General features: G+C 32.6%; 1 protein-coding gene across 3 annotated transcripts in view; it reads right to left on the bottom strand.

The window, feature by feature from the left end:
• LOC127728622 (coiled-coil and C2 domain-containing protein 1-like) overlaps positions 1–18,985 on the bottom strand; it is a 51,664-nt gene extending 32,679 nt beyond the window's left edge. For all 3 annotated transcript variants that reach the window (XM_052236162.1, XM_052236164.1, XM_052236172.1), the window contains exons 1-8: positions 18,803–18,985; positions 11,233–11,362; positions 10,825–10,922; positions 10,200–10,385; positions 9,733–9,835; positions 2,095–2,235; positions 1,605–1,720; positions 524–605 (exon numbers count right to left, since the gene is read on the bottom strand). In XM_052236162.1, the coding sequence (XP_052092122.1) occupies positions 524–605; positions 1,605–1,720; positions 2,095–2,235; positions 9,733–9,835; positions 10,200–10,385; positions 10,825–10,922; positions 11,233–11,362; positions 18,803–18,871 (925 nt within the window). In that variant the 5' untranslated portion in view covers positions 18,872–18,985. The remainder of the gene's footprint in view (positions 1–523; positions 606–1,604; positions 1,721–2,094; positions 2,236–9,732; positions 9,836–10,199; positions 10,386–10,824; positions 10,923–11,232; positions 11,363–18,802) is intronic.

Here is an 18,985-nt window from a genome sequence, read left to right as displayed (position 1 = left end):
CAGGTGATGGAGAAGGTGGCATCTTAGATAAGTATTTGGCGTGTCCTGCTTTCAGATTACTTACCAGGTGAAGAAGGAGAAGGTGGCATTATAGACAAGTTTATTGCCTATCCTGATTTCAGATTACTTACCAGGTGAAGGAGGAGGTGGCATCTTAGATAAGTATTTAGCCTGTCCTGATTTCAGATTACTTACCAGGTAAAGGAGGAGGAGATGGCAACTTAGATAAGTGCATGGTCTATCCTGATTTCAGTTTACCTACCAGGTGAAGGAGGAGGAGGATGCATCTTAGGTAAGTCTATTGTCTGTCCTCATTTCAGATTACTTACCAGGTGATGGAGGAGGTAGCATCTTTGATAAGTCTATGGCCTGTCCTGATTTCAGATTACTTACCAGGTGAAGGAGAAGGTGGCATCTTAGATAAGTATTTGGCCTGTCCTGATTTCGAATTACTTACCATGTGAAGAAGGAGAAGTGGCAACTTTGATAAATCTATGACCTGTCCTGATTTTAGATTACTTACCAGGTGAAGGAGGAGGAGGTGGCATCTTAGATAAGTCTATGGCCTGTCCTGATTTCAAGGCATTCAATACATTATCAAATTGCTGTGAATATAAATACCAATGAATGGATTAGTTTAAAGCATTGACTGTGCTTTTATCAAAGCCTTCCGCACATTATCATAGGGCCTGCAAGTCTTTTAATCTACAAATTATTTATAATAAATAAAAAGGTAATTTTTAGTTGTATTTTAAAAAAGATAAGATTTACATTTACTTTACTTGCCATCTGAACATTACGGTACTTTAAGCTTTGTTTATTCTTTACCTGTATACCCAAACATCATTGGTTTCTTGTGAAAGCATGCTGGCTTCAATGTAGAATATTATGAGCTCAATCATAGTCTGGGTAAAGACTTTAAAATTATGATTTGGTGCTTCCCCTCAAAGCATGTGTAATTCAGGTGTAAGAGGTACATTAACAAAACCAATACCGGGTCTTGATCGGAGACTGCATGCAATTGTTGAGGTAACATTTATACTGGAGCATAACTGATCATTCCTTTTCACTGATGCCAAGAAAACTTTGACGAAAATTTGCCTTATACAATGAAGTTGTAAAATTTCAAACTATTGGCAAACAGGCAATGGCTAAATGGCAGATGTAAAAGTTGCTTATTCGCTACAACTCAAATTTATCAAACTGCAGACCAAATATAACATCTTTCCCTTTCATAGAAGACAAGAAAACATTGAAGAAAATTTTCCTTGTACAATGAGTGTTGTAAAAATTTCAAGCTATAGGCAAACAGCAAGTGGCTACACAGCAGATGTAAATAATGCTTACTCACTACAACTCAACATTATCAAGCTGCAGCTAAATATTAAATCTTTCCCTTCAAAAGGAGCCGGTACCAGAAGGACAGACAGAGTTAAGCCGTTACTAGACCTGCTTCCACCTTTGGTGATGCAGGTAAAAATCAGCTGTAGTATGTCAGTCAAGCTAAAAAGCACATGCTCACATGACATTAGCATGCTATAAATTTTTTTAATGCCGATAAATTTTGTGGCTGTATATCAATCACCCATTATTCAATTTTTTACCTTTGCTATCTGTACATAACTTTTTGCTGTGCTAATATCCTTATTGTGCTTTGCCTGCAAAGCTGCTGTTTTGTACTGATCTCTTCTTGTCTCTAACATCTTTTCTGTTTCAAGGTCTAAAACATATATACAAAATCTGTATAACTCTTAATTTCTCAAATTTTTTTGACAAGGTATACCAGCAGTAGAAACATACAAGGTAAACATCTAATACATCAATTTAAAAAAAAAGAAATGGCTCCCTAGTTCTAAATATTAGTTTATAAAAGTAAATATTTTATAATGTGCATTTGTATACTTTTGTGTATTTTTTCTTAATTGTGACTTTTTAATCTAATGAGAGACTGAAATCATCAATATCATAAAATGACTTTAACAAACTTGGAGTCAACTAAACGGTGACACAATTTGTCAAACAATTTTTGCAAAATCCACAAATAAGCAAAAGATGTGCTGTTAAATCTTTGACCCTCTATGCCAGAATAAATACCATGTGATGAAGTTGCTGGACTAATTGGTTTATTGTCCAATTCCAGGGCTGGTTGTTTAGGTGGTGATGGGCTAGGTTGTTTATTTCTTGAATCTGTAGTAGGCTTGAATGTTGGTGATGATTCAGGCTGCATTACTGCTCCTGGAAAATGAACCAGACAGATTATACTTAAAAATTAACAGTGCTAATCCAAAATGCTTTGTCCTTATACAAAACCAATCGGTCAAAATGTTTTTCCCTAAGTTGCATCTCTTTAAACTAATCAACTAATGAAAATTCCATTAAAAAATCGTTGAAGTTTTTTTATGTGCTTTAGTCTTCTTTTTACAGGATGAAAAGATAAGTAAGAGAACCAACAACAATGGGAATAAATTTGAATAGATAAGATTCACACCAACTAATTTGATTTTAATCCCATTCAATATTTACTTTGATGGTACATCAGTTCAAAGCAATAAAAATTTGGAATAAAGTTAAAAAATCTAAATTACTTACTATACTCATTTTTATGTTTATAACCAGAAACACAACATATGTTTTCCTTATACAGATCTTTTTCTATAGTTTCATCAAATTTAACTTTGATTTGGTCCAATCATACTTAATCATAATCATCAGTCTACTCCTCATCCTTAATGGATAGTTGTCTTATTGGCAATCATAACACATCTCCTTATCTTTATATTAACTAGTACACACCAGCGAAATAGCAGGCATTTAGAGCGTGGTTGAAAGTATGTAAACTGTTGTAAGATGAATTTTTATAAAAGATTTTACGACTGGAGAATTTCAGGAAAGGTATCAAAAGTATCTTAAAGGGAAAATTCGCAATTTTTTACATATCATCTTATTATGTTCATAATACCATAAAAAACATATTCACCAAGTTTTATCTGGATATGAAAACTAATAAAGAAGAAAATTGGGAATTATTAATTTTATTTATTCGAACTTCCTGACTTCTGTGACGTAGTTTAAGTCTTTTTGCATGCCGGGAGTGGAATTAATCTCATTTAAGTCTTGTTCGTTAATCATCTAATAACGCGATTTAAAGCGCATCGACGACTTTTGGCGTAGCTATTAACCAACTAATAATTAAGAAAGTAAAGTGATCAGCCGTGCAACTTTTAAAAATAAAATGTACGATTTATATTTTAAGGATTTCTGATATGATTATAGTCATTATAGTAATAAAAGTAAATCATACAATAGAATATTTTTATGAATTTTTTTTCCGACGGATATTTTCAACAAACATATTTAACTGATAGTGTATTAAAAATGCATGTTTGTATTCTCACCTTTTACTTCAGTCTAGCAAACATTTTCCGCTAGTACCGTGTAAATACAATGTGTATTGTACTGTGACACTTAGTGACTACCTGTTGAATGCGTGGTTAAATTCAAGGTATTTAAAGGTTTGCATTCTGTAATTCTAATCTTTTGATCTTCACTCAGTGAGTTTTAGCCGTCACGGTTCACCGTTCCAGGTGTGAACATCATTTCGTATGAATGATAAACGGGAGTGATAGTTTGAGACAGAAAATAAAAAAAGAAATGTAATTATTTTGAGGGAGTAATATGGTGGCACAATAACTAGATAGCCGTGGTATATTTTTATATTTTCCGTAAGCTCAGTTTAAAATGAATTATGACTGCTGAATATTTTTGTAATAATGAAATACTGAATTAATTTAATTGAATAAATAATAATGGCATTCTAAACATGAGTGTATGAACTAAAAATTGTACTATTTTAAATTAGAATCGGTAACCTTGAATATTTGAAATAGATATAATTACCAATTGCAATTATATAATTTGGTCCGTCCAAAGCGATCTTTATTTACATATTCAGGAATTAATGTCCTTATCAAAATATTTTAAATCTCACAACGTATAAATACTTCAGCTATTTGAAGAAAGATAATTAAAAAGTTGACAGGAAATTTAAGGTCAACTTTGTCTTATTGGAATGAGATCGAATAATTAAGAACAAAAATTATTTTCCGGTTTGAAAAACATAAAAAAAAATGATAAAAGAGAAATGGGTTTGAGACAGAAAAAAATAATTATTTGGGGAGGAATATGGTGGCAAAATACCTGAATCGCCGTTATATATATTTTTTATATTTTGCGTTAGCTCAGTTTTTAAATAGATGGGTGAGTACTTTGTTGTAACATCGGAATTCTGAATAACTTTCAATGAAATAATTTTATAAATAAAAATGGCCCACGAAAACGAGCGTATAAACCAAAAACTGTGCTATTTTGAATTATCATCGGTAACCTTGAATATTTAAATGTGCAGAGAAAATTATCAGTTACATTAATATAGTTTGGTCCGTCCAAAGCGATCTACATTTACCTAATCAAGAATGTCCTTATTAAAATATTCTACATCTCACAACAAATACTTTAGCTATTTGACCAACGATGTTTAAAATTTTTTTACAGAATCAATCTAACGTCAACTTGCCTTTATTGAATGGAGACAGACCGGCGGAATCAATGTTCAATGTGCTTTATATCTTGTACCTTTGTAAGACTTATCATTCATTCATAAACCATGTCTATACCACAGACATATATATACATATGATTATATGTCTGTCTTAACTGACAAGAATACTCCTGGTTTTACACTAGTAATTTGTTGGGGCCCTTTATAGCTTAATTGCTGTTCGGTGTGAGCCAAGGCTCCGTGTTGAAGACCGTACTTTGACCTATAATGGTTTACTTTTATAAATTGTGACTTGGATGGAGAGTTGTCTCATTTGCACTCATACCACATCTTCTTATATCTATAAGCAGTATTATCTTTAAATTTCTGTGATTTAATACCAAGAAAGAAAAAAATCCTGAAATTAATTTGATACTTTGATACTCAATATTTTTCCTGGAAAATATTCACATCCTCATTCTGTCTGAAAATAAGATAAGAAACTGGTATACAGAACATGCAGAAGTGTGAATGTCATAAAACCTTGTTATATCAGAAACCATTATAAATGTGAACCTGTTTACGTAAGACCTCATGGGACGATGTACCTAACCACATACAGGTAATATACAAGTAGCTCTGTTATACCCGGAAATGTCAAGGTTAATCACTACCTATACAGAATGTACCAATGCAAAGTAAATTCTGATGATTGTGAAGCATGACCATTCATGATTTTAGAGGAGTATTAGGTGGGGGATTGTCGGAACGATTTAAATTCTGACTAGATTTTTTCTCAATTTAAATCACTGAACTAAAAAAAAAAAAAAGGAGAAAACAACGTCCAAGAACAGAATTCTTCTTGTAAATTCATAAATACAACGTTCTTATTTTGTAACTTTCGATAGGCTTGACCTCCAACCCCCCCCCCCCCCCTCAAACCTTGGAACATTATATCTAACAATGTTTATGTTCCTGCCCAAATAAAAAAAAAAAGAAGAAAAAAAAAAGAAAGAGAAGAACCACTAGAGATGAACGGTAAGTCACATCAGATTCAGATATTTATATAGTTGATTGTCGTTAACTAGAGATGTATAGTTACATGTCTCTGCGTTAACTGATAAGAATAACAGGAAAGTATAAACTTGAAATAGATTTATGATGAATAATATGCAACTGCGGCACCCCTTTTTATCAAAGCGTACATGCATGTATTTTAATGATTGTCCGTTATTTCGATCATAATGACAATTGTACGTGAAATCCTATAGCTGGTGAGACTTTTTTTTACCAGATATGCGACTTTTCGTATTTATATTTTCTCTTATATTACTCTTATTTAATATTTTATGCATAAGTGCAATAGTGGGAATGGTTTATTCCCCCACAAGCTAACGTAATAAATTAATCAACCCTCAAGCTGATGAGACGTTAATACAACTACTATCAGTCTATCCGGAGTGAAGTTTCTTTATTTCTTCAAATAAACTTTTGGGGATCATTAGTGTACGTCCAGTGGCATATATATTACATGCATGTCGGAACAGGAAAATTGGCATAAGGTTCTATTAGAACCATGTTCACATTAATATACATTTATTATACCCAACAATTGTGATGATGACGAATTTCTTCAACTGTTCGAGAACAATCTAATTGAAATATAAATCTGTGATTTTACTATGTCCATAACTTCGATGAACCAAAGCAAGTTAGATATCGACCTGTATTTAAATCAAATTGGTTCTAGATGTTCTTTCTTATATTCAATATACAATTATAAATTGCGACTATCTATAGTTCCGTAACTTTCTATCTAGGCGTATAAACCAATGATCGACAAGTGCGTATTTTTTAAATCAATAGTTTTTCATGTTTCAAAATGTCCATCATTATTGACAACGAGTATATACTTACATTTTCCCCAATTTACCCTTGGAAAAATATGTAAATAGATTTTTATTTTATCAAATCTTTTTTTGGAATTATTTAGATTTTCATAAATATCATTCTTTACACTAGAAATGTTATTTATAAACAAGCGTATGAGTTTAGTAATGACTAGTATACCACTATCGGACACGCAAGACAAAGATGTATATTACACCTGATAGTTTTAAAATGGAAAGTTACAAGTTATCGGCCGTGTACACTAATCAATACCCTCAGAAGTGAAGCGATGCATGAACATGCTTTATGTAATTGTGTTATAAGAGTTTTTAAACCCGACAGGAAATCGCTTGAATACCTGGACGTGTCACCTCACAATACCTCAGGGAAGAATTCCTTTAGCCATGCTGGTGATCAGATAAGAGAAGGTCCGAATTTATTTAAATAAGTTTATTACATAAAAGAATTATGAACAAATTAGATTTTCGAAAACGATTTTACACGGAACACTTATTTATGACTTTGAACTTTGACTTTTTAACTAATTCCCATATAAATTTCTTGTTTCAAAAACTTTGTAAAGAAAAAACAGTTTTAAAACGACAGACCATAGTTATTTAAAAAAATAATTACATTTTCCGTATCAAGTTAGTTAGTCGGATAAATGCGACTACGTTAGGTTACTGCTGGTTTTGGTCCTTTGTGGTTTATAGATATATCGGGGTTATTAAACCGAGAAGATGTCAAAATGGCCGCACGCAGAGAATTGATACTCTAAATTTAAAATCGATGGTGATCTCTTATCTAGCAGAATAAAACTTTAATATTTATGAATTTGTGCTTTTTTATACAGAATGGACATAATATCAATTTTTTGTTTTTTTGCGAAGTTTCCCTTTAAACATGAACTGATGTCAATATAACATTTTGAATTTTTCACCAGTTCAAAATATTGGATGTAAATTTACAGAATGTCAACGCAAAAGTCAACTATTTGTAGTAACATGAACGCACAATTTTTAGGAGGCGAGTTGCTTTGTCACCTTGCTTTTTGTTTCATTGTGCAGAAGACTGAATAATCAATATGTTAACTTTTTCAATTTCAGTCACTTGAAACGGATTCCACTAATGAAATCAGATTATTATGTGATATTTGCAAATAAGATTGGAATTATGAATAGAGCCATAATAAAATACTCAATAAACAATGCGATTTGTGCACAAAATCGTTATATTTTACTGAAATCTGGAGATGGCGTCAGAATAAATAAGGTGTTGATTTTTAAGAAAGCAAATTAATTCTAATATGGGGTGCTTATTACATCATATAAATAGAGCTATAATAAAATACTCAATAAACCACAACCACTATAAATCGACGACTTCACAATGCGATTTGTGCACAAAAATGCCATATTTTACTGAAATGGCTTCAGAGTTTTCAGTGGGAAACTTTACAATATTAGAATCAAAATAATTCATGCATTCCATAGATTTGTTTTCATTTTCACATGGTCTGAGTCATTATATTCGTTAATTTTATCCCTTGCTTAGGATAAAATTCCAATATAGCTACCCAGGCCATGTGAAAATTTTCAACAAATCTATGGCTTGCATGAATTATTTCTTAAATAAAACATGATTATATACCGGTTCCAGGGGTCCCAAGAAATCAGATTTTTATCGCTTCCAGGGACCGAAGGAATGTTTGATACAGGTTCCTGTAGCTCAGGTACCCAAAACATTAAAATTCAAATATAACGACCCAGGCCGTGTGAAAATTTTCAAAATCTATGGCTTGCATGAATTATTTCTTAAATAAATAAAAATTCGTAAGGGTTCCGCGGAACCCAGTGTCTCGCCTACTTTTGCTGTTAATCGCAGGCTCAACAAAAATGAGGAAAAAAATTAATAAAAATATTCCTCTCTATACTATCTTTTGATTGTAAGTAGCTTCTGTCTAAGTTTGGTAAAAATCCAGGATAGTTTATGAATCTAATAAATGTTTTAAAAACTTAAACTGCAGACTGTATGTAATTATAACTGGAAGAAAAACAAAGTCCATTTATAAGTAAAAAACAGAAAAAATGGAACAAAATTTTAACAAATTTTCCTTGTAGATACTAGCTTTTAATCATAAACAAGCTTCTGTCAAAGTTTGGTACAAATCCAGGATAGTTTAAGAAAGTTGTTAAAATTTAAAAAAACTTTAACCACAGAGTGAATGTAATGTAAACTGGCAGAAAAACTAAGTCCATTTATAAGTTAAATACGGATAAACTGGATTTTTTTTTTTAAATTTACTTCTGGATACTATCTTATGATCATAAACAAGCTTCTGTCCAAGTTTGGTACAAATCCAGGATAGTTGAAGAAAGTTGTTAAAATTTTAAAAACTTTAACCACAGAGTGAATGTAATGTTAACTGGCAGAAAAACTAAGTCCATTTATAAGTAAAATACGGAAAAAATGGATTTTTTTTTTTACAAAATTTACTTCTGGATACTATCTTATGATCATAAACAAGGTTCTTTCCAAGTTTGGTAGAAATCCAGGATAGTTTAAGAAAGTTATTAAAATTTCAAAAACTTTAACCACAGAGTGAATGTAATGTTTCCTGGCAGAAAAACTAAGTCCATTTATAAGTAAAATACGGAAAAAATGGAATTTTTTTTTTACAAAATTTACTTCTGGATACTATCTTATGATCATAAACAAGCTTCTGTCCAAGTTTGGTAGAAATCCAGGATAGTTTAAGAAAGTTATTAAAATTTCAAAAACTTTAACCACAGAGTGAATATTTGTGGACGCCGCCGACGACGACGACGACGGAATGTAGGATCGCTATGTCTCGCTTTTTCGACAATAGTCGAAGGCTCGACAAAAATGATTATGTACTGGTTCCAGGGGTCCCAAGAAATCAGATTTTTATCGCTTCCAGGGACCGAAGGAATGTTTGATACCGGTTCCTGTAGCTCAGGTACCCAAAACATTGTATGTAATCAAGTTAGGAATTAAGGGTTGTTTGTAAATTTACCAAAATTCTGTGTACTTTAAAGTCCTAAACAGAAGTCTTGTCTATGACTTAAAAGTCTGTCCGATGACGGAAACAATATCTGGACGCCTTTATTTTCATTTTCCTCCCAAAATAACCCAAACGGAATAATCAAAAGTGAGGATGACAAATGCGACTATGCATGGTACCTATAGGACACAGATCTAGAGGCATGATGAATAATTTATTGTGGAAGGAAGAGAAGCGACACACAAAATGAGGTCTTCTCATTTAATAGTATAGATTATACCTGCTCTTTGCTTCGTTTGCTCACCAACAGCAATTGCAGGGGGTATATCACTTTCATCAATTGTCTTTCCTTGCTGAGCCTTTTTCAATAAATCCTGTATTGTCTGTAAAAATTAAAGAGAATCATCATATAAAACTGCTTTTTCTTATCTTAAATTTGACATATATATCTTCAAAATAAAAGAAACTTTCACTTTTTTTTTATGTATTGCCCACACCAACACTTATCATTCATCACTAACTTTTTTGCATCAAATTGCAATATTTGAATAATCAATCTTATACAAACCATGTTTTAAGAATTTTAAGTATTGCCTAAAATCAGAAAGACTAATGCTTAGTTTCATTAATAGCAATAGATATCTTTGCTTCTTCTCTAGAATTTTTTTTATACCAGTTATCATATGTCATATTGCAATTCAGAGAGAAAAAAGGAAAGCATTGTCAGTCATGCCATTAAAAATGTACCTTAAGGCCTCTATCATATCTCCTTTGTTTAGAGGTATCACCAGCAGACTTAGCACTTTCTACTCCTGACTCATACATTGACAATCTTTCCACCAACAAAATAACTTGATCTTCTTTGCCTCCTGCTGACTGACTGGTAGTTTCAGGTCCAGCATCTTCTTCTGTTGATAAATCTTCTAATTCAGCCTGTTATATAAAGGTTATTAATATCTGAATGTTTCCCAATAATCAGTTTGTTTGTATTTTTTAAACTGTAAATCTTCAATCAACTATCTAATGGTTCATAAAAAAATTTAAAATGAGAATGTGTTAGATTGGGAAAAAATTGTGGAATATGTGTGTGGCGATAAAAGTGTGTCTGTAAGACACTTTCTCCCTGACAAGGCTGTATAAAGTGGGTGTATACCTATTTCATCTTTTTGGTACATGTATATCAGAAGCTGTATAATATTCTTTGTTTTATGTCATGTAACTTATTTTTAATTTATAAGGATCAGTCTAATTCAGTTTAAGTTATCACCATGTCTACAGATGGACAACGATGATAACACATCCATACCACATTACATCTGTAAAACTTTTAATGATCTTTTATTGAATTATTTCAAAATGGTAGAACTCATACCAGTAAATCTGGATCCTCTGTATCAGATACATCATCATCATCATCCTCATTTATTTCTGCTATCTTGGAATACTTGTCTAAATCAGCCATTGTTAAAGCTAGAACAAATCAAAAATAAATAATATATTATTTACTTCCAACCTGAATTTAGTACCGTACACAGACAGTCTTATTATTGGAGAAACTGAAGTGCTTAAAACAACTACCTTCTTTAACACTCTTCAATTTCTGCTGTACTTAGAAAGTTCTTATCACTCAAAACGTCTTTTCAAGTGTTCCACCTCAACTGCAATGTTTTTTAATTTTCTTCTACATTAAACATTATAATACAAAACCATTAGATAGGTCTAATTTTTCATATTGATAAAAAAAAAATATTTGTAAATTGATTTCTAAAAAAATAATCACCTTTTTGCTGCTGTTTTGGTTTTCTCCTGACAGGATTACCATCTCCTTGTAGGGCCAATAACTCTGCCTCTAAGTCTTCATCATTATCAAGATCTCCATACATCATGTTTTCTATGTCTCCTATTCCCATCTGTAAAATGTCATCTTAGGGTTTCAATAAATCAATCATTGAAGAAAAGATAATTCAATTTCCTAGTACACATGTAGTAAGAGATCACAAGTCTAATATGAACAGAAATTTAAGGTTTCTTTGAAATACAAACAGAAATATAAATCAATTGCTTTAAAAAAGTAATTGTAAACAGTCTTTCCCCTTTCGAAACATGATTGATTGATTGCTCTGCTTGTTTATTTGTTTGTACTTGCTAGCTTGCTTGCTTTGTTTGTTTGTTTATTCAATGAATATATTAATGGCTTCCAGTCAATTGTTAACATTACAAGGCGAAAAAAAAAAACAACCATGAGTAAAAACCACACAAGAGATTTATTGTCCAGTGAGAGATATTTATTTATTTATTAGGATACAGTAAAAGAAAGAAACAGGTTTAATGACACCCCCCCAAATAAAAAGAGGGGGGACCCAAGTTCATATTTTCATACATGATTTGGTTAAGTTTCTATATCTAGATTGTCTCTATATTTAGATTGGAAAGTTTTTATTCTCTCACGCAGATTATGACGTCACTAGGCTTGTTCATATTAGCGAAAACTTTCTTTCTTTTTAGGTGGAGGAGTTGAACAGACAACATTTGTATCGACGGAATAGTACATTTCATATTTCTTTTGTTACTGTATTTAATTGATTTTTTTATCGGAGTTCACAAGCAGTGCATGCTTTTGATATATTTTATCCTGTGCTATTTTTATAACACGTTTATCGATTATTTTCAGACAATGTACATATTTCAGCAGCAGTTTGTAACACAGATTTGTATTTTGTATTTTCACAAATATTTATGGAGCTAGAAAGCGATTTCTTCATCATTGAAATTTGTTCCCACAACGAAAATTCTTTGGAGATAACGGTGTTATAGAAAGATGGAATACATGTATACCCTGCTGACTGCAAATTCTGAGGTCAATTGGACGTGTAGTTTCAGAGCAGATAAGATAACTTGCATTTGATCCATGTTTTCCAAGAAGAATTGTAATAACAATTGTATTAAAAACCAATTGTTCTATTGAAGGTCTTTCCACCTCAAATTTCTATATCAAAAGATTAGATTAAAAAACGTCCATAGAAGATGTCACTTCGGGTACATATAATTGGTGACTTCAAACTGGTTCTAAAAATAAAAGGTTTCTATGTACTTTTTCATTAAATTAGTATGAAAATGGATACTTCCGGTAAAAATGATGTCACTTCGGGTTGACCTTTTTGAAGGTCATATGTCTACCAACCTAATGAAAAAGACTTAATGGTTTAATAATGAACCAGTATGAATTCTTAGCAAAGGTCAAAATCTTGAACATCAGATTGACCTTTGACCTTGAGCTCAATTTCAAGGTCATTGATCTCACATCAAAAGACCCCAGGTCATTCACTTGTATCGTTGAGGAGTTTTAATGATTTCAAATATATAAGAGGGGAGAAAACTCCTATAAAGGGTCAACAAAACACGTTGACTCAAATGCGTTGAAGTTGCTCCATGTTGTAAACAATTATTTGGCAAAAGCATCTTATCATTAACTGTTACGATTTCTTTGGAATAAAGATAACAAGCAAAGTTGAAAATTAAGAATATGACCTTGACCTTTGACCTTGACCTCAATTTTCTCCAAATGGACCAAGGACTTTAGGTCTCTATGACTTATGGTGTATGAATTTATTCAACATCTCACCAATGTTAAATTTTAAAAGGGAAATAACTCACATAAGATATCATTGGATCACTTTGGTTAAACTTAAGTAAAAGAGGGGCAAAAGATACCAGAGGAACAGTCAAACTCATAAATCGAAAATAAACTGACAAAGCCATGGATAAAAATGAAAAAGACAAACAGACAAATAATAGTACACAAGAAACAACATAGAAAACTAAAGACTGAGTAACACGAACCCCACCAAAAACATCCTTTAGAGTAGACGAACAATTTGGAAAAATATTTTTTGTCAATATCATTACAGTTACAGAGAAATAAAGATAACAAGAAATGATTGTAACAGGATGCTGTTACGAAGTCTCCCAAACGAAGCTCCCATAATTCGTAATTCCCAGGGTCGCCTGACATTGGGCAAAGTCCAGTGAAAACTGGTTTGGTCCAGTAAAGTTATATGCATAAGTGATGCCAAAGGACTAACCCTGTATATCATTCATATCATCTTGGCATGACAAACCAGAATATGTATGGTTTAGGGGTGGGGATCTCGACCATTTACAAGATATTAGAACTTTCTCAAATGGCAGGGGGTCGGGATGACCCCTGGGGACTAACCCTGTATATCATTCAAACCATCTTAGCATGACAAACCAGAATATATATGGTTTAGGGGTGGGGATCTTGACCACTTACAAGATATTAGAACTTTCTTTAATGGCATGGGGTGGGGTGACCCCTGGGGACTAACCCTGTATTTCATTTCATGTGCTTTATCATGACAAACCAGAATATATATGGTTTAGGGGTGGGGATCTCGACCATTTACAAGATATTAGAACTTTCTCAAATGGCAGGGGTCGGGATGACCCCTGGGGACTAACCCTGTATATCATTCAAACCATCTTAGCATGACAAACCAGAATATATATGGTTTAGGGGTGGGGATCTTGACCACTTACAAGATATTAGAACTTTCTTAAATGGCATGGGGTGGGGGTGATCCAAGGCTTCCAAAACGGTCATATATGCCGGACATTTGTATAATGTCCGGTAAAAGTCCGGCTGGGCAAAGCATGAAACGGTCATCTACTTTTTAGTTTTCAAGGCTTTAAGAGACGGTCATTTTAACATAATTCACGATCTTTTTGACCCAACGTTTTGCCTTTAACAGCCACACATTTCCGGTCATAAAAGTGACATGATCATTAAGTACTATCAAAACAATCCCTACTTTAATACCTTCTCATTTTAATCAAGGCTAATTAGTTGTCAAACAGCTGAAATTTACCTGTTCAGGTGACAGGTAAACTATTTTAAACTGGACATTGATCGGTACTATTTAAAGTTATTTTCTTACATTTCAGCGGTTTGCATCTAATTAATATAGCCAAAAAGATTTAAATTATCAGAAATACGTTTACAAATATGATTTGATGAAAAAATTAAAAAGGTGAAAATGAAAAATCGTCATAACCACGTTGTTTGAACCTAGAGACATGTCTCTGGTTGAACTAGTACACGTGTGCGCATGTGCGCAGGTGTGAAATTTAATTATGCATCCTAATTTCTTCAAAAAATGCTTAAATTGTTTTTGATACCTTTATCTCACGTTTATATCGAATATTTTCTAGAAGAAATAACGTAGAAAGAGCTACTTCCACTCATTCACGCTTTGCAAACGTACACGGAATTTACGTATCCGTCTCTGGTCCATGTTTTACCATTGTCAAGATAACATCCGGTATAAAACGAAAGTAAAGTTTTTGACAACGTTATTTTGCACAAATAAAGAGTCTAAGGCAGATATAAGTACGCTGATGTTGCACACTTCGAATGATGCACTGCCAATTTAACAGTTTACGTCAGAACTTCGAATTTGAATCAAAGAAAATTTAATATCGTTTTTTTTTAATGTCAATCATTGGGACGGCCAACTTGGCAACTGATTACCATAATTGCCTTTTGTTTATTTAGTCTTAAGGGATTAAAATCGGGATAATAAATAAAATGTCCGGCTGGCTAAAAATAATTTTGGAAGCCCTGGGGTGATCCCTGGGGACTAACCCTGTATTTCATTTCATGTGCTTTATCATGACAAACCATAATATATATGGTTTAGGGGTGGGGATCTCGACCATTTACAAGATATTAGAACTTTCTCAAACAACAGGGGGTTGGGTTGACCCCCTGGGGTCTAACTCTGTATATCATTCAAACCATCTTAGCATGACAAACCAGAATATATATGGTTTAGGGGTGGGGATCTCGACCATTTACAAGATATTAGAACTTTCTCAAATGGCAGGGGGTCGGGATGACCCCTGGGGACTAACCCTGTATATCATTCAAACCATCTTAGCATGACAAACCATAATATATATGGTTTAGGGGTGGGGATCTTGACCACTTACAAGGTATTAGAACTTTCTTAAATGGCAGGGGGTGGGGATGACCCCTGGGGACTAACCCTGTATTTCATTTAATGGGTTTTGTCATTTAGAACATTTTCAATTAAAAAGATTGTATCTATCACAAACGGTTTTCAATTTATAATCATTTGAAAATTTAAAAAAATAAAATCCCATAGGGTTCTATAGTAAAACCCTCTTTTCTTTTTGCCCCTCAAAGTACCCCTTTATAAACCCCATTGCACAAACAAAACCCTGATTGCACCACTAGACATGTTAGTCTAACATATTGTGAAACCCTAAGTTAATCTGACAAGCGGTTTTGGAGAACGGGTGCGGACAAGTTCAAATTTAAAAGCGGCGGAAGAGGAAGAATAATAATAATAATAATAAGAACTGAGCAAAAACAATAAGTCTTCCCAAACTTCGTTTGGGAGACTTAACAAGAAAAAGGAGTTGAGGGGAGATACATGTAACTCCTATAAGATAAGTGTTAGGTCACGCAGGGTGATTGGTGAAATCGTAATCACTGTACAATATCATGGGCCAAAAATTGTTTCGATATGTCAAGTAACAAAAAAACACCTAAGAAAAAAAACAGAACAAAAGCAAAAGGTCTTTCCACCGAAAAATGAAAATACCTAATAAATATTATTATTGGATCATGAGGATAAAAAGCTTAAGTTTTTTAGGTCAACTATCTCCATCTCTGGCAATCTATATTACGGTAGCAAAAATATGAAAATTTTCTCAAAATTGTAAAGGAATAAAATAACATGATTTTTCGTGTTTATTTTAGAGGTAAGAAATTTTAATGATTCTGAATTGTACAAGTATATCAATATCTGTTCACGCAATCTTTGTAATGAAACAAATTCCATTTTTAAATCTATCTTTTTAATGACAAAAATGTATGCATATAACTGATTATTGAATTTAATATGAGGCAGGTGTTTTTACCTGTGATGTGAACGAAGATGAAGTCTGTAAAAATAATTATTTAAATACTAAATTTTGCAAAATTAAAACTACAGTAAAATGAACTAAGGCTATCAATTAATGATACATTTTACAAATTATGACTTAAAAAATCACTATCAATAAAAAACAATTCCTTAATTTTGAATACCCTACATCATAGTCTTTATGACCTAGGGCTGAACAATAAATAACTCTTCACCAAATTGCAACAATAAAAAAAGATTCACAGCATAATTTCTGTTGAAAAGGTAACTCAAATAAGAAAAATATGTCCTATATGTTGTTCCTGTTGTTTATTTTTTATTTATGACATCATTTGCAATGTAAAAAAAAGAATCGCTTTCTTCAAGTCACAGTTTTTTCATATCAAAGTACATGTGTATTATCCATTCTAAAATATAACAATAAGTTTTAAAACAACGAAGATACAAAATCAGCTTATTATTTTTCTGTATTTATCTGATTCATTATCAGGTACAAAAATCTGCCGGATTGATCAGGTGAGTTTTCCCATAGACATCATCTTGTAGCTGTAAAACAGTAAGTTGAATAAGCAGACTCATTTCAAAATGATATGAAATTTATTTTCATTGATTATCTGTCAATATTCTTTTGATAATCAGATTCAGATACAACAAATTTGCAGGACATCATATGCAGGGTTCTCACTAGGATATTTTTAAGGTGAGTTCATACGGTTATAAAACCAGACTCAGAGCTCACAGTACAAAATTTGTACTCTTAATTACCAAATCTAATATTTTGATTGGTTGAATTCTTAGTCCGAGTACAATATTAATACTCAAAATATTTATGACCATTTTGAATTGAAATGGCAAGTCCCAGCTGATTTGGATGAGTTCATAGTACTGTCACTCAAACAGTTCCAATTTAAAGCGTCTTATTTGGCTAAGTGGACATCTTCTAAAGAAGACGGGGGCCTCTGTGGCCAAGTGGTCTAAGTAGTTACTACTGTAATCACTAGCCAGTCAACACTGAAGTTGTGACCGCCACGAAATAGCCCAAAAAGCCGTGCTTAACAGTGGCGTTAAAACACCAAAAATCAAATCAAATTTAAAGAAGAATCTTTTATAACACTGGATTAGTCATATTAATATTACATATATTCATAAATACAAAACAATTAAATCGAATGAAAATGTTAAGTGTTTAAATTTTAAGTATGTTAACATTTTTGTTTTAATGTACATTGATGATTACATGTATTTGAGAATACACTTATATTTGATGTCCATTCTCTCCGTTTGAAGTCACGGCACCAATGTAGATTAATGGATTGCGTTGTGTAGTTTGATCGTAAGTTTAACTAAGGCATTACAGATAGAACTACGTCTGCCATTACAAGTTTCTATTCAATAAACATAAAAGTATCACAATAACGCGACGTCTCAAAGATAGCAGCCGTACCACATAAAGGTACGTTAATATTAGCGCAATTCTTTACATTGGTATTGCATCTTGTGGTACAATTTTATAGAGACCCATACCCTTATACATAAGTTATTGACCTGAAACAAGAAAAATTATAGTTTTTTGCCCCTAATTCCTCAACAGTGAGTTAGAACAATAATCCCCAAAATCAATCCTGACTTTCCTTTTTTGGTATGGAACCTTGTGGTACAATTTCAAAGAGATCCATTCACTTATACTCAAGTTATTGTCTGGATACCAAATGTATTCTAACGCTGACAACAACGCCATACCATTTTAAGGCCCACACTCAGGCACTTGTCTCTGAAAAAAATAATTCCTATTTACCTTAATATAACACAAGGTACTTTTAAAACTTGCATTTTTGAAAAGTGTCACCTGGTTGCGAACTTCCGTTATATTTCAATTTCTCGGTTATCAACCACACTAAAAACTTATGCCGTAAATCTAAATTGATTTATCTACACAATGGTGTATAACTAGCCTTCCTTTGTTGTTGGAATCATTCGTAGCAGGCCTCCACAAGTATGTCAACCCTAATTATTTCGTCTACCCACAGCCGATTGGAAATATGACTCGCATTAAATGATTAATCATAATAATTATTTCCAAAAAACCTGTTAGTTTTTGTCTGAATAGAACTTATCATCCAGTTATGGCCACACAAATTTGTGTCGTACAAAAAAAAAAAATGGTTTACAAAGTTATCCTCTTTCACACCTGTCTCATAATACCAAGGTTACTTACACATATTCCGACCCACAAAGTATCTATTATACCCACAGGCATTGAAAACATTGTAAACAAATAACCTATATACATGTTGCCTTGATTTCAAGTAAAGGTATATATTTATTTTTAGACAAGTGCCTGTGATGATAAGAGCCACTGACGCTTTGGACAAATACCTGATTAGCAAGCGAAGCCCCCTTTCGTTTCGGGGGATCTGGTGCTTGTTTCTTTTTACCGCCGAACATTTTTACAGCCAATTCTTCTTAAAACATTGTTAAATTCATTAATTTTGACTCATTTTCACAAGACAGTTCCTGTTTGTTTTTCTTGAGATGCTTAGTGGTCAACAAAACGTTTCA

Source organism: Mytilus californianus, unplaced genomic scaffold, assembly GCF_021869535.1.
Source record: "Mytilus californianus isolate M0D057914Y unplaced genomic scaffold, xbMytCali1.0.p SCAF_1, whole genome shotgun sequence".
Lineage (NCBI taxonomy): Eukaryota > Metazoa > Mollusca > Bivalvia > Mytilida > Mytilidae > Mytilus > Mytilus californianus.
Note: the sequence above shows the minus strand (reverse complement) of the source record. Positions and strands in the feature narration are given on the sequence as shown.